This window comes from Triturus cristatus, chromosome 10, assembly GCF_964204655.1.
Source record: "Triturus cristatus chromosome 10, aTriCri1.1, whole genome shotgun sequence".
Taxonomy (NCBI): domain Eukaryota; kingdom Metazoa; phylum Chordata; class Amphibia; order Caudata; family Salamandridae; genus Triturus; species Triturus cristatus.
The window spans coordinates 125,765,087-125,779,184 of NC_140593.1; the positions used below are offsets into that span (position 1 = coordinate 125,765,087).

Here is a 14,098-nt window from a genome sequence, read left to right on the forward strand (position 1 = left end):
GCTTGTTGCTCTATATATTTGGTTTAAAAGTTTCTCGTCTAAATTAATTGACTCTTATTTGGACGTTCCGAACGGGACGTTGGCGAGTGTCAATTTGTTCTTATTTAACTTAGATATTCCGCGGACTTATTTGTTACTGATACACATTTCATTACATTAAATACTTGGAAGGACAATCTTTTTATACTAACAGTGCTATGCTGCTTATGTGCGTCACTATTCTTCATTTGGAACCAGTATGTCCTTTTTTGGACAACTTTGAGCTTGGGGGAGGTTTCTGGTACAGTACCAATAATGTGTGGATCCTGATAACTACACAAGTCACCATTTCATTATTGACAGGACTACCAACAGTGACCTTGTAATAACTACTACGGCATTATCTGGGATTGCTGGTCTCTGTATGCGAATTGTTAACTATTTAATGTGAGACAATGAGATATTTTGGACTTGGATGTAAGTTTCGGTTCACATATCATCACTGACAATTTTATTGTACTTATGGGGTGTGCTACGTATGTTTGGCTAAAACTTGATTAGCCCATGTGATCTGTTAATTTGTTCTTTATTCTCGGTAGTTCTTCTATTCCAGACCTTCGTGAAATCTGGGATTGGATCATTACTTGATCATTGTGACTTGCTCTGGATCTACACAATTGGTGGGTGTGTTTTAGTGTGTTTTACTGCTCTTTAAACAACAATTAGACATTTCACTATTTTCTCTCATTTTGTAGAATCTATTCACTGGATGATTCTCAGTTTTGGCGCCACTTAGACTAATGTCTAGTGTTTGATGGCTGCCCTGGATTCTCTTATCTTTCTTCACGTAGTGTAGTCTTACTACTTTTCTGTTTTTCTTTGAGGTTAATGTTCGCATTTGACTCACTTTCACGGTGACGTATGGTCTTGTGGGTCAGTTCTTCTGTTCTCTTACTTTCATGGTGATATACGGTCCTTTGGGCCAGTTCGTCTATTTTCCCTCTCTCTTCCCTTTTTTCCTTCCTATTTTTCTTCTCTAGAAAAATATGGTTAGGATTTATTACTTAACTGTATTAATATTGTCTCACGTTAACCGACTTGTAGAGTATCACATACTGTGTACATTTCCGTCTTTTCCAGCCTTGAAAAAGTCTGAATACGTATTGTGGTACAGACGAAACACGTGTTGGCTTGATTTCTATTATTTGCTGGGAAATTCACTATAAAGAATAAAGAAGACGAATTTACATCGATAGTGAACACTTTATTGAGAATGCAATCATTCATTATGTGTATTTTGGGCGAAAAGCGCCAAATGTAACTGTACTAGGGAGTGCTATTACTGAATAACTTTCATTTGTATATGCAGGTTTCTGGACCTGCTATTAGCACTGTTGGGTAATCAGTGCCATCAGTTTACACACAGCACCCCATTTTTCTACAATTGTCTAAGCGCTAACGATTATTGTTAATATTGACTTATATCATCTACTTTAAGTGCGGTTTATCCCTGTTGAGGGATTGCTATTACCCTCCGTTTTTCAGCGCCCACTGGAACTTCAGGACTCACTGCAGAGCCCTGGCATGTGTCACCATCAGGAGGCCATGAGGCCCAGCAGCCTCAGTCTTGTCACTGAAATACAGTAGAGATGCTGAAACATTGGTATCATAGCCTAAATATCCTACACTCTCCATTCAGGAGGATATGTCGGAAACTGTACTGTGTCCAGAGCGCTCCGATGAAAGGAAGCGTCTGAGAGGGAGTCAGATGTGACGTTGGCATGTTGAAAGTGAACCCCAGCGAATGTAGGAGGTTCGCCTTAGTCTGGAGGTGAGAGACAACAGCCTGAGGCGAGCTCGCCTTCAACAGTCAGTCGTCGAGATAGGGGAAGACTGTCACCCTTGATCGGCGCAGATGAGCTGCGACCACCGATATCACCTTGGTGAACACCTGAGGGGAGCTGGTAAAGCCAAAGGGGAGCACAGCGAACTGAAAGTGCTTGTGGCCTAACATAAACCGCATAAGCCTCCTGCAAGTCTAATGCTACCACCCAGTCTCCTGGGTCCAGTGCAGACAAGACCAGAATTAGAGTGAGCATCTTGACCTTTTCCTTTTTGAGGAAGATATTGGGGGCTCGCAGATCTAGGTTAGGGCGCAGGTCCTTCTTCTTGGGGACCAGAAAGCAGTGGGAACATAAACCACAGTCTACTCTTGGCGCCAGAACTCTCTCCATGGCTCCTTCGACCAAGAGAGTCATGACTTCCTCCTGAAGCAAAGTTAAGTGATCCTCCGTCAGCCGGTTGTAAGTTGAAGGCATGGAGGAAGGGGTTGTCTCGAAGGGGAGAGAGTAGCTCCTTCTGACTATCTGGAGTACCCACTTGTCCAAGAAGATGTTCTGCCAGTGGTGGAGGAAATGGCTGATCAAAAACAAACTGGCCGCCCATGATCTGGGATGGGATTGGAAGGTTTGGCGGCTGCAGCGGGGGCTGATCAGACCTCCGGCCACCCAACCCACAGTGTCGGACCGAGCCACGCAGTCGTTGCTGAACTTCTGTTGTCTTGTGGCTGGGCTATGGCTAGCCACAAAAGAGGCAAAAGGCAGATCAGGGATGAGAGGCCCAAGGACTTTGTCATAGCCTGCGAGTCCTTAAAGCGCTCCAGTGCCATGTCTGCCTTGTCGGCCGACAGACTAGGAGAGGTCGAAGCATGCTTCGACTTCTTATGTTTCTTATGCTTTGCACCTGACCAACTCGAAGACTTTGAGTGGGAGGACAAAGACTTTGGACTCTCAGAGCATTGCCCTGACCTTCCTTTCGACAGGGACCGAGAGCAGGAACTCCAGGAAGAACGACAGTGCCGAGAATCGGGCCTCAAGCAGCTTTAGGGACCAGTCCCTCAAAGATTTGGGAGCCATGGCCCAGTAGTCAGAGGCTCAAAGAGGACACGCTCCAGACACCAAAGACAAATCAAGTGCGGGACCGTCACAAACAAGGAGCAGTGACAGGCACTGCATGGCTTGAAACCTGAAGTCTTCTTTGGCATGAGGAAAAAACCTACACACCAAAAAGGGGTGAATAAAACATTGAAAAAAGCCTGACAAAAAGTACAGAGGGTAGCTCTTTTCACAGATCTGTGCTGGCTGGCGCAGAAAGAGAAGAACTGAAGTCAGCGCGCCGAGTTGGTGTTTATATAGGTGACAACTGCATGGACGACATCACATGGAGCCAACCGATTCCACCAATAGGTGCATATGGGTTTTTCTCAAAGAAAAATCTTCCGGATCCAGTCTGATGCCTGGGAAATTCAAATAAAAGGAATCTGCGGCTAAATGTCTCCATCAGATGAGGATCAGCAGATGGAGTTGAGAATGTTAGTTTAAAGATTTTGAGAATCAGGGTCAGCTCCAAAAATGACAAGAAAGAGACTGGCAAACCCAGCATGTCCAAATGGTTCTGGGTGCAAGACTGTTTCCTCATGGAAGAAGAGGACTTCTTCATGAGGGTTTTTATTTTTTAAATGCAGGAACCTCTTGGGAATCAATCCTTGTCAGGAGATTCCCTAAAGGAAGACAGAGGGACCATTTGGAGTAGGCTTATAGGCCTCTATCAAAATAAATGTTGGCCTCCAGCTCCCTTTCAAATTTGGGGAGATACTCAGTAGACACTGTAGAAGAACTCCAGACCAGCAATAGTATGGTGGGGTAAACATGAACTGATGCAGACAGCTCCAAATACAGTCAGATTTTGTCACATCTTGGTTGGACTGGAGTTGCATGGGATCACCTAGCAGTGCTGTAAGGATATTGCTTTGGTACAAGTTTTTCGGTTCCAGTCTGGGGCCTGGAGGGCATTCATAAGGGGAGAATTTTGCAGAATAAACTATCCATCAGAACACACATTCCACCAAACCCAGTGTTTTCTTATTCTCCTTCCTGCCAATTTACCTCCCGGTTGGGCTTCCCTCTGGCCATCTTGGGTCTAATCAAACTTTGGGTATGCAGCCTTTGCAGAGAATTTGTTCTAATTGCTAAAACAGCTCCTTTAGCCTGCGTAAGCAAGTGCTAGCCATTGGGTTAAATAATGCAGAAGGTTCAAATAGCAGACATCTCCAGAGGAGCAGGTTAAGAGGGGCTGTGAAAATCCCACCTCCACAAGGTCCAGTGGGCATGAACAGCCTTTACAAAGAAGTATTCAAAGTGTTAGAGGACATTTGTGATCCTTACTCCCCAAATCATATTGCATATTTATAGGCAATCTGAAACATGCTTCCAATACGATTTCAAAGGAAAATACAAAATATGAAAGCATATCCTCTTGGAAAGAGCAAAATATAACTTGAAAATGATCAATGACTTCTCACCAAATGAACACTTAAACAATTGTAAAGCAGCCCTTTAGATAACTCACTTTCATCACCTGGGGCTCCTGCCCATCCAATAATGCTGGTCCGACAAATATTTAAAACAAGAAGCTGAATTTATAGCCCCAAAAATACTAAAAGATACATAAACTGACAACTGGGATGGAAAATGCAATGAAAGCCTTTTTGCATAAGAAACATTCTCTTGATCCTCTGGAGCCAGCTACCTTCCCATATACATAAATCACATTACCTAGATTAAAAGTACAGGCTGTAATCTCATTGTATTATTATTTTGGGATGTAAGATCAATAAAAATTTTAAATGTACAGGCTGTAAATATTCACCTTTAGCAGTGTGCAAAAAGAGCAACCTTTTAGACGCCTTTTTGACAAGAGCTTACACCTAATAGAAGCATAGAGACTGTGTTATTCACTGTGCTGTATAATTGTCTCTGTGCAGAATGAGGACAGAGTGTAAAATGGAAGGTAGCATACATGGAATAAATACAATTTCAAATCCTGATGCAGCCAGAATTGGGACCAATGAATGTGAGGAGGTTGAAGCAGAGCTAATGGTGGATACTCCAGTTATGGTCTTCTTATATCACAGTACCCAGGAATTTGAAGTAACTGTATTGTGGAGTACAGTTAGACACATTTTTTGCAGAATTTAGGGCTACTGAAAAATGTTGATCGTAGTTACAATTATGGAACCTTAAAAAGGGTATTGCTGGTGATCAATTCTTAACACATGAAAAACAAGAACAATTGATTTAAACATCATTGTGACCTGGATTGATCAGTAATGCTGTATGTTTTCTATGCAGAAGAGCTAAAAGAATAAATCTTAGGGTCACCAACAATATTTTCTCTTTACGGAGTATAACTAATATCTCCACCAAAACTAAAAGTAGCACAAAAGGGGATTTGATTGCCAATAAATGAAACTACCAGTATACATTTAACTCAAAGAGAATTAAATATCACCAGAATTTACTTTCTGAAAAATGTATTTCACTTAGGGGAGGACTGCTGCAACTACTTCCAAATGTACCTTTCGCTTATCTGTCTCCAACGGGAGTCCACACTCTAGGGACTGTGCAGTACTTTCATCCAAAGAACTGCTCTTCTTATCTAAAAGGAAAAACAAATATTGGCGTTGTAATCAAAGCCACAGAACCAATACACTCTTACAAACAAGTTAATACTCAACAATACGTTCTATCTGGTCTGTACCAAATGATAAATCATGCAACTCAATTTAACACCACTGTCTAAGGGAAGAAGAATAAAACTGCCTTTATCGTGACTTTGTCACACTCAGTCTGAACATTTTTTCCCATTATCAACATGCAGCACTTTCACTTTGTGGCTGGGACAAGAATCTGTCTCTATTGCTTTGCATGCCGGTACTGCTGCCCATAGTTATCCCTGATCAACTGTATTCAGTTTGAAAAAAGAAGCCACTGGGTGTGCTTGTCCAGAGGGATCAGAAGGAGGGTGCTGATAATGAAAAAAGGTACAACGCACTAGGAATAATGATGGTAACCAAATAAAGTTATCTTGAGAACGGTAATTCTTACCATCCAGACCTTTTCCAATTTTGAAAATGTATGTAAATTTCATAGCAAGGAAAATGAGAAAGGCAGGAAGAAAAGAAAGCAGTATCAGACAGCTTAGGCTAAGCTACAGCAAGCCATGGAGCAGTGGGGACTGTGTACCCATTCATATAACAGCTGGAAGAATGGTTTGACAAACCTTTAACAATGCTGAAGGTCCTAGGGAAAATAGTTACTGACAAGTCCCATGAGGAATTTTTATTGTTTTAACTTTTTCAGTGTTTTTAGCTAAAACAACAAAAAAAAAGATAAGGTGTAAAGTTAACATTATGAATCATGTGGTTTCTGTCATCAACTCCATTGTTCAAAATTCAATTATCCAACATCTGCAACAGTTTCCTTGGGTATGTACACACAGTATATTAAACCCTTATTTCAAGTTGAATTTCTCTGTTAGGTTCCAACGCCCACTCCCAAATCTTTTCATGCTTCTTCGATCACCCTTTCCGTACAATATTTTCAGCCATGTTACACCAATCAAAGACCCTTTCCCAGTTCCGCATCTCTGACGGCAATCCTGACCTCCTTCCTGCCATCAAGGCAAAGTTAAGGAATAGTGGATACTTGGACGGGTGTCTTTGCCCCAAATACCTAAAATGAATAGTTTAGCAGTTCACACAAAATTGGCCTATGTGATTCTAACCAGCCATGCCCTACTCCCTCTCAACAGGGCTTCAGCATGGGACAGGTCCATAGAGTAAGCAGGAAAGTACTAGTTTGGTCACACCCTCTAAGACATTAATTGATATTGGATCTGTCAAATCTTATCAAATGCATTCATATGTAGTAGCTTATGTAATATTTTCGACAGTACTAATCTAAACCCGGCTCTTATTGCTGCCATCCCCCCAAGTGCCTCTGTCTACTCTTCTCTAACTCCATGTTTAGGCCTTACCTTTGACAGCACATCTGCTTACATTTGTTAGCATCCCTGTCATTCTTATTTGCTGCCTCGTAATTGGCCAGCATCTGCCAGCTTCACTCCCTCTTCTTTCTAAAGGAGCATGGACCAAGTACTGATTGCCTTATCTTGACTAGTGTCCTTCTGCTGCTTGTGCTGTAACTGAGGTACTATTTCTTTCTTCTTTCCATCATATTGCTTCTTTTTTCTTTCTTCCCCTTGTGTTGCTTTGTATCAAAGTGTCTTCTGACAAGCCACCCACCCCAGCATTGTCCATGATGCTACTTCCCGCCCATCCCCTGCCCATTGTCCATGATGATTCTGTTCTCCCACCCCTCAACTCCAACCCTATTTTCCATGTTGCTTATTCCATTCCACCTCTCACCCTCTTGTAGTTTGTGACGCCCAACCCCTCCCTCGTCATAGCGTTTGTTTTCATTTCCCGTTGCCATGCTGCCATATTACACAATATCCCGTTGACCAAGCAGCCCACCCCTATCTGCCCAAAAAAACAAAGTGCTATGGCGTGGCCACTTCTTAGCCCTTTTTTCCTAACTTTTTAGCCATGCTGCACATCAGCCAAGTTGTTGTACAAAATGGCTAAAAGTCATTGGCAAAGCCAAAAGCTCTCAAATAGGTGAGACCTATTGGCTTTGACAAGGCTTATTCTTTTAGAGGTGTCACTGGATTAGGTGCATTTTTTGATTATTTTCTTATAAATATTGCTTTCCCCAATAGTTCCTCTGGTATTTTATTTTGCTGTGCAGAGCTATCTGTTTTTTTGTTTGTTTTATATTGCACAAACTTGACCCAAAGATATCGGGTATGAGAGCGCGTTACCTAGCACCAGTTTCATTACACAAGGGCACAGGGAGATTAAGAGATTTGTCCAGAATCACAGGATGTTGAGCGTCATTGCCGAGACTCGAACCCGGTTTCCCAGCTTCGAGGTCGACCGCTCTAGCCGTAAGGACAAATCCTTTCCTCTATCTTCTAGTGGTTAGTGCTACTACATTCTCCTGTAAGATGTACCGCAAGGGGGAGTGTCTAAGTTACAAATTAAAAATTCAGAATTTTCCAATTTATACTCAGTCTCAAATGTTACAAAGATTTTCATATGAATCTGAAACGAGATGTAACCCAGTGTCCCTAGGCCTATTGGGTCCCTCTCTTGAAACCTCTCTCGAGAGGTCACTGTTCCCAAAGGGGTGCTTCCCTCGTTAAGATTTCCTCCCATACCAGGTGTCTTGTTGCAGTTGTCCAGGCCCTTACTACTGATTCAGATTCTTCTGGTAGTCGATCCATTCAATCCTTCTGTACAATTCATCTAGGTAGATTTGGAGGTCAATTACATGTGCAAAACCCATTTGCAAATGTGTTGCCCAGTAATACACCTGAATATCAGGTAGAGCAATGATACCCCCCCCCCATCAAATCACCTTTGGTCAGGTTTTCAGTGAAATACGTGGTGCCCACCCGCTAGCAGTATGATAATATTTTTCGTTTGCCTTTGGAAGGAGGTCTCTTGTATGCGGTAATGCTAGTTTTGGAGGGTGTACGAAAGCTTTTGCACAGTGGCCATTGTAAATAAAAACAGTTGTACGCTCCAAGGCACCCAGTGGTAGTTTCCTCCAGTATTTCACATCGTCCCTAAACTTGATGAAAAAGCCATTAACGTTGCGTTCAAATAACCCTGTAGGTTCTTGCATTACTTAGATATCCAGGTATCTAAAGCCATGGTAATCTACAATTCACATGCCATCTAGTGAGCCCTTCTATGGCTTACGGGTCATTGGGTACATCACTGATTTACATAAATTAACTATTAATCCAGAATATTTCCAGACGGTTTAAAAATGTGGAGCATTCTATTGATGGTCACTTACGGTTGGGTTACATATACCAGAATATCATCCCCATATAATGATATCCCATCATCCCATATTAATCCTATCACTAGTGCATCACCCTGACCCAAATCGCTTGGGGCTACAGCGCCAGGGCAAATTTCCTTCTTTTCTCTTGCCAATGGAAATAATTATAAAACAAATTTTTCACCTTAATTATAGTCAGGGGTGATATATATTTGCGTAATCGAGGTAGCCAAAATTTGGGACAAATCCTAAATGCAGGGCCACTGGAATTATGTGATATGTGCGACAGCGGAAGTTTCTACACAACTGTAGATTTGCTGCATACGCTACACAATCCATCACCTGCAGCATATTCTCAAGATTTGAAGGAAAAAAAATTGTTTATAGCTCAAACGGTTTACAGGTTAGTAAAAATGTGGCACAGTGGAAGGCCCTTTGCAAATGTAGATTGGTCACCTTTCTATAGCTTATTGTTATATTTGGGTATTAAACTGGTACTAATGAGGTACAACAAATGCCCACAGTGTTAACTAGTTTAAAAATGACAGAATAATGAAGTAACACTATCATAAAATGTGACATACAATGCTGCATATTTTACTCAGCCCTGCCGCATAAATTGACCCTCCCCTGCCGCATAATTCCAGTGACCCTCCACATACGATTGAGCACCTCAAACATACAGTACCATTTCAAGTGTGTCCAATGAGTGATGAATCCAGCTGCACTATAGTTTCCTGTTGTATGCACGAATAATGACTGGTCTAGATGCAACAGTGTAGATCACCAAGTGCAAGACTTTAGCAGGAATTTTTGTTTGTATGTTAGGGAGAGAGAAGAATTTGCATCCATGACTTGGTTTTTCTGGTTTGTTGATAACTATAAGAGCAGTCATTCTCAGGTCATATGGTAAATTGGTGGGGGGGCATCGGCAGGCACCATTCAAGATGGCCACACAATAGCAGAGCTGTCCCACCCTGGCTCTCGTCAACCATTCTTTGGCTAACAACCTGAACACAAAAGGAACTTTAAGCTCAGGATGGGACTTCAACCAAGGATTACACTGTGTTTTGGAGTGCAGCAGGGAAAGATCCTCTCCCCTTTCCAAGAGCCCGTTGCTGTTGTACAGCAACGCCGACAGTGGAATGGTGCACCCTTAAGCAAATTAATCAATGAGTCTTTGAGTCCATTGGATAAATTCATGCTTTATTAAAATCCAGTATTCAAAGTTGTAAAATCCAATGAATAAAAACATCCAGCCAATGTGTTTTGTTCAAGCGGTCTTGAACTCCATCAGGGCTGTAAATGATACACACAAAGACTCAAAATAAATACATACATAAATACAAAAACATACATATATATATATATATTATCCAACAAAGTTCCCCAGCTTTGAGAGGGCACTCGACGATGCTCAGCCATCCGGCAATGTAATGCAGCTTGTTTGAATGCTCCCACTTAATTAATATTGCCAACGCGTTTCACGGCCTCTCGCCGCTTCTTCATGGGCTGCTCGGAAACACACACTGAAGCGCGCATTTGGTTTGCATTGTAGGCTGATTTTATTAACATGCTCGCCCCCAGTGGGCGTGTCTTAAAGAGCTTTCTTTCCTGATGCATGATGGACTTAAAAGTTCCCAAATGCGAGATAAAGTTAATTCAATGAGTGTCCATTAAGAGCACATTATTTATTCCTTTTTTACCTTGAGTAGGGGTAGGAACATCGCTGCAAGCTATTTCGCATATCGAGCATTGTGCTCACACGCTCTCGAATAGTTTCGAAATCACAAGCCTCAATCAGCTGGATACCTTCTTTTCCTGCTGACGATGGTGCCCCCTCCACGGCAGGGATGCCGTGCAATAAGGAAAGATCCTCTCCCCTTTCCAAGAGCCCGTTGCTGTTGTACAGCAACGCCGACAGTGGAATGGTGCACCCTTAAGCAAATTAATCAATGAGTCTTTGAGTCCATTGGATAAATTCATGCTTTATTAAAATCCAGTATTCAAAGTTGTAAAATCCAATAAATAAAAACATCCAGCCAATGTGTTTTGTTCAAGCGGTCTTGAACTCCATCAGGGCTGTAAATGATACACACAAAGACTCAAAATAAATACATACATAAATACAAAAACATACATATATATATATATATATATATATATATATACACACACACACAAAACATGTATAAAGACACTAAGACATGACACGACTCAAGGACTTATTGATGAATTTGCTTACAGATGCACTATTCCACTTTTTATTCTGCAAGATTCCGTCTGCCTCTGCAGTAAAACATTACGACGGCTGGTATTGGAAGAGGAGTGCACCGTGCTGTACTACTTTGAAATATATAGGAGGTGCAGTGGAGAGGTCCGCCGTTGACTTGGTTCTTGTACAGCAACGCTGCCGGTCTGTCAATACTTGTTCTATCACGATGGGTATAGATGTTTTGAGAAGGATAGCAGTTCTCCTACAGCTGGAGGTGAACCCTGAATCTACTCTCTTTTTATATGCCCCGCTAGCTAAAATCTGGCAACTAGTGCACCTATGATGTGTCCTTACACCAGGGCCATGTCTTCGGAATGCTGATATATTTTTCCCTCTTTTTAGTTTATTGTACAATCCATTTACATTTCAAGTTATAATTTTGTGACTTTTGTTCAGTTGTTGTACTCCTACAATGTTTAACTTGCATTGGTGTACTTATCAGTTTGATTAACTTATTATAACTTAAGTCCTGTGTATTTAACTGTGTGGGTCGTGCTGCTCACATTCTCTTACATCTCAAAAAATAACTGTACACCAACACTTTCCTCAATGTTCCACCTGCCCCGTGTAGCAGACTATGGTTCCTCATTAAGTGGGGTGATAGGAGTTCCAGTCATTCATAACCCCTTGTTACTGCTTGCTATTCCCATTCTACATGTTTTTATGACTGCAAAAAAATATTACACTTCTTTCTACCTTGACTAAGCATCAAGTGTATATCACTACTACATCACATAATCTACTGCAGTGTCTCTCCTGGGAGGAAGAGACACTTGGCAAACACCATCATTTAGCCCCTCCCTTAACCATCACCCTGTCTCCTATGGTTGTGAGGATCAGCCCAGCCCGCACATAAACCACGCTGTCTGTTCTGCATTCTTTCATCAGCCTCCTCTTCTAATCCTCTTCTGACCCTCTCCGACGCTTACATGGGACATATTTGAGGCCATCCTATGGTTGATTCATGATATCGCTGTGTCAATAGACGCTTCTTTAGTTTCTCTCCATTTATTGACTCCCTTTCAGTATTTCCATTTTACAGGAAGCCACCCACCAAGCCAATCCCAGGCCTCTTCCGGTGTTAGGAAGACCCATGATTTGTCATCCACTACGATATGAAGGCTTGCCGGGAAAATATTTGATATCTTTCTTCCTCAGAGTACTTTTCATTCTGTCAAAGCTACGGCTAAGTGTTTGGACTGTGAGGGAAGCATCAGGTAAGACCCTGACCACTGCATTTTCATACTGCACTGGCCTTATCGTCTGAAAGCTTGTAAATTTGCATTTTGATAACACTGATTGAAACTGAGGGCAAAGACTACCCTTGTGGAGTTGGGGATCGGAAGGGTTTCCCGCATTTCGATATGGTACCAGGTCTCTGTGATTTCTCTCCACCATCTGATAGTTCCTTAGATTTCAGGATGTCAAGCACTCAATGTTCCACAGAGTTCCATGCCACCTACCTAGAACAACCCAGTCTCGCTTGGTCGTTGGCCCACCGGGTGGCCTGTCAGCTTAACACTGTTCTTGTCTTCCAGGCTCCCTTCAGCTTTGACAGCAGCTTCATTCTTTTGGTTTTGAGCTCAGTTCACTATACACCTTGTAGGACTTTCTTTAGGTATTTGCATAGGGCATGAATGTATGAGCAGTGAATGCCCACTATTCAAAACCCACAGCCAAAGCAGTTGCTTAGTTTGACATGCAGGCTTCACTCCTATCGCTCCCTGCCCCTCCATCCACCATAGCAATTCCCACCACCATGGGTCCTTAAACTACCTCCTTCCTGGAATGTAAAGTTAAATGAATCTGGTAGAAGCTGCATGACAGATTCACACTCAGTCTATGAGTCTGGCCTCTTGTTTCTTCACAGCATTTCACTGTAACAGTTTGAGCACACAGCCGCCCAAACACCTCAAACTAGTTATGTTCCTCTTTGCTGGTTGCCCCTCTTTCTCCACCTTGTCCCACTGCCAAGACTGCCTTTCAGGGTACAGCTTTGGAGGGGAGAGAGGGTAGGGGTAATTGGGAGAGTGACAACCCCCAGATAAATGGCTTGGTACTTGGGTCTGGACCCCGAGTCAGGTCCGCTACTTCTGTCAGTTTTTTCCAAGCCAAGAATGAAAAACAAGGTGACCTGTGATGTAAATGGGAGAAAGTGAGACAGATATACCCATCTGGTGGCTGAAATTCGAAGTATGCAACCAAATAGCCTGGAATGAATACTAGCTTCCCTGCATGCCCAAATTGTATGATCCTAGGCAAGTTTATTTCACAGACCCTCCTTTTGCTTTATCACATTTGAACAAACCTTTTAATACTTGAGTTCAAAGTGTGCGCTGTACAAGCACCTCTATAATGTTGCTCCATTGTCGTTGGAGAGTGAGCCATGAATGCTTCTAAATTTTAATAAATGTCTATCTACGCAGAGATATTCTGATCTACTAAGGTAAACCGCTTCTGCAGGTTTAAGAAAAACAAGCTCTTTAATATTTTTTAAAGTGTATCACTTTTGTTACATTATGTTTATTGCACAATATACATGCCAAACATTTTCATTGCTCGGTTTGTGCATGGACTCTTAGAGCCACACCAGACCCATGGCTCAGCTTGTACTATTAATTTACCTGCTCACCCTCTTCTATTTGCAACTTGTCTTAGGAATGGAGCAGTCAGACACTTGATAAAATGGTCTGTAAAAGGCAAGGACTAGAAACACAAGGCCCAGCCCACATGCACCGATTAGACAACTCTACCATCAAGGCTTCTCATAGCAGAGATGAAGAAGGGTGCATGCAGTGAAAATACATTTAAAAGAAGTGGTCCCAGGGCAGGGACTTCAGGCCACTGTGTTATACATGACTATAGTCCTAACATTCCAATGAGAGGGCCCAGCTTCAGAGTGGGTGTACCTTCAGCGAGGGAGTTTGGGGTGTGATACTACTCAAAAGCATTGTTGGTTTGGTCTGGGTGCCTAGAGTCTGGTCAGCTATGTCTGTGTCAGTTTCTCTTGCCGTTCTGATTTCAATTCACTAAGAGGTTTTAACGTGTTCATTTGTAGGATCTAGATATACACAGGGACCTGATTAAC

General features: G+C 42.2%; 1 protein-coding gene across 3 annotated transcripts in view; it reads right to left on the minus strand.

The window, feature by feature from the left end:
- The window catches only part of TOPAZ1 (testis and ovary specific TOPAZ 1), a 1,878,688-nt gene that overhangs the window by 1,472,672 nt on the left and 391,918 nt on the right, over nucleotides 1–14,098 (minus strand). For all 3 annotated transcript variants that reach the window (XM_085630596.1, XM_085630595.1, XM_085630594.1), the window contains exon 4: nucleotides 5,396–5,475. In XM_085630596.1, coding sequence (XP_085486722.1) covers nucleotides 5,396–5,475 — 80 coding nt within the window. The remainder of the gene's footprint in view (nucleotides 1–5,395; nucleotides 5,476–14,098) is intronic.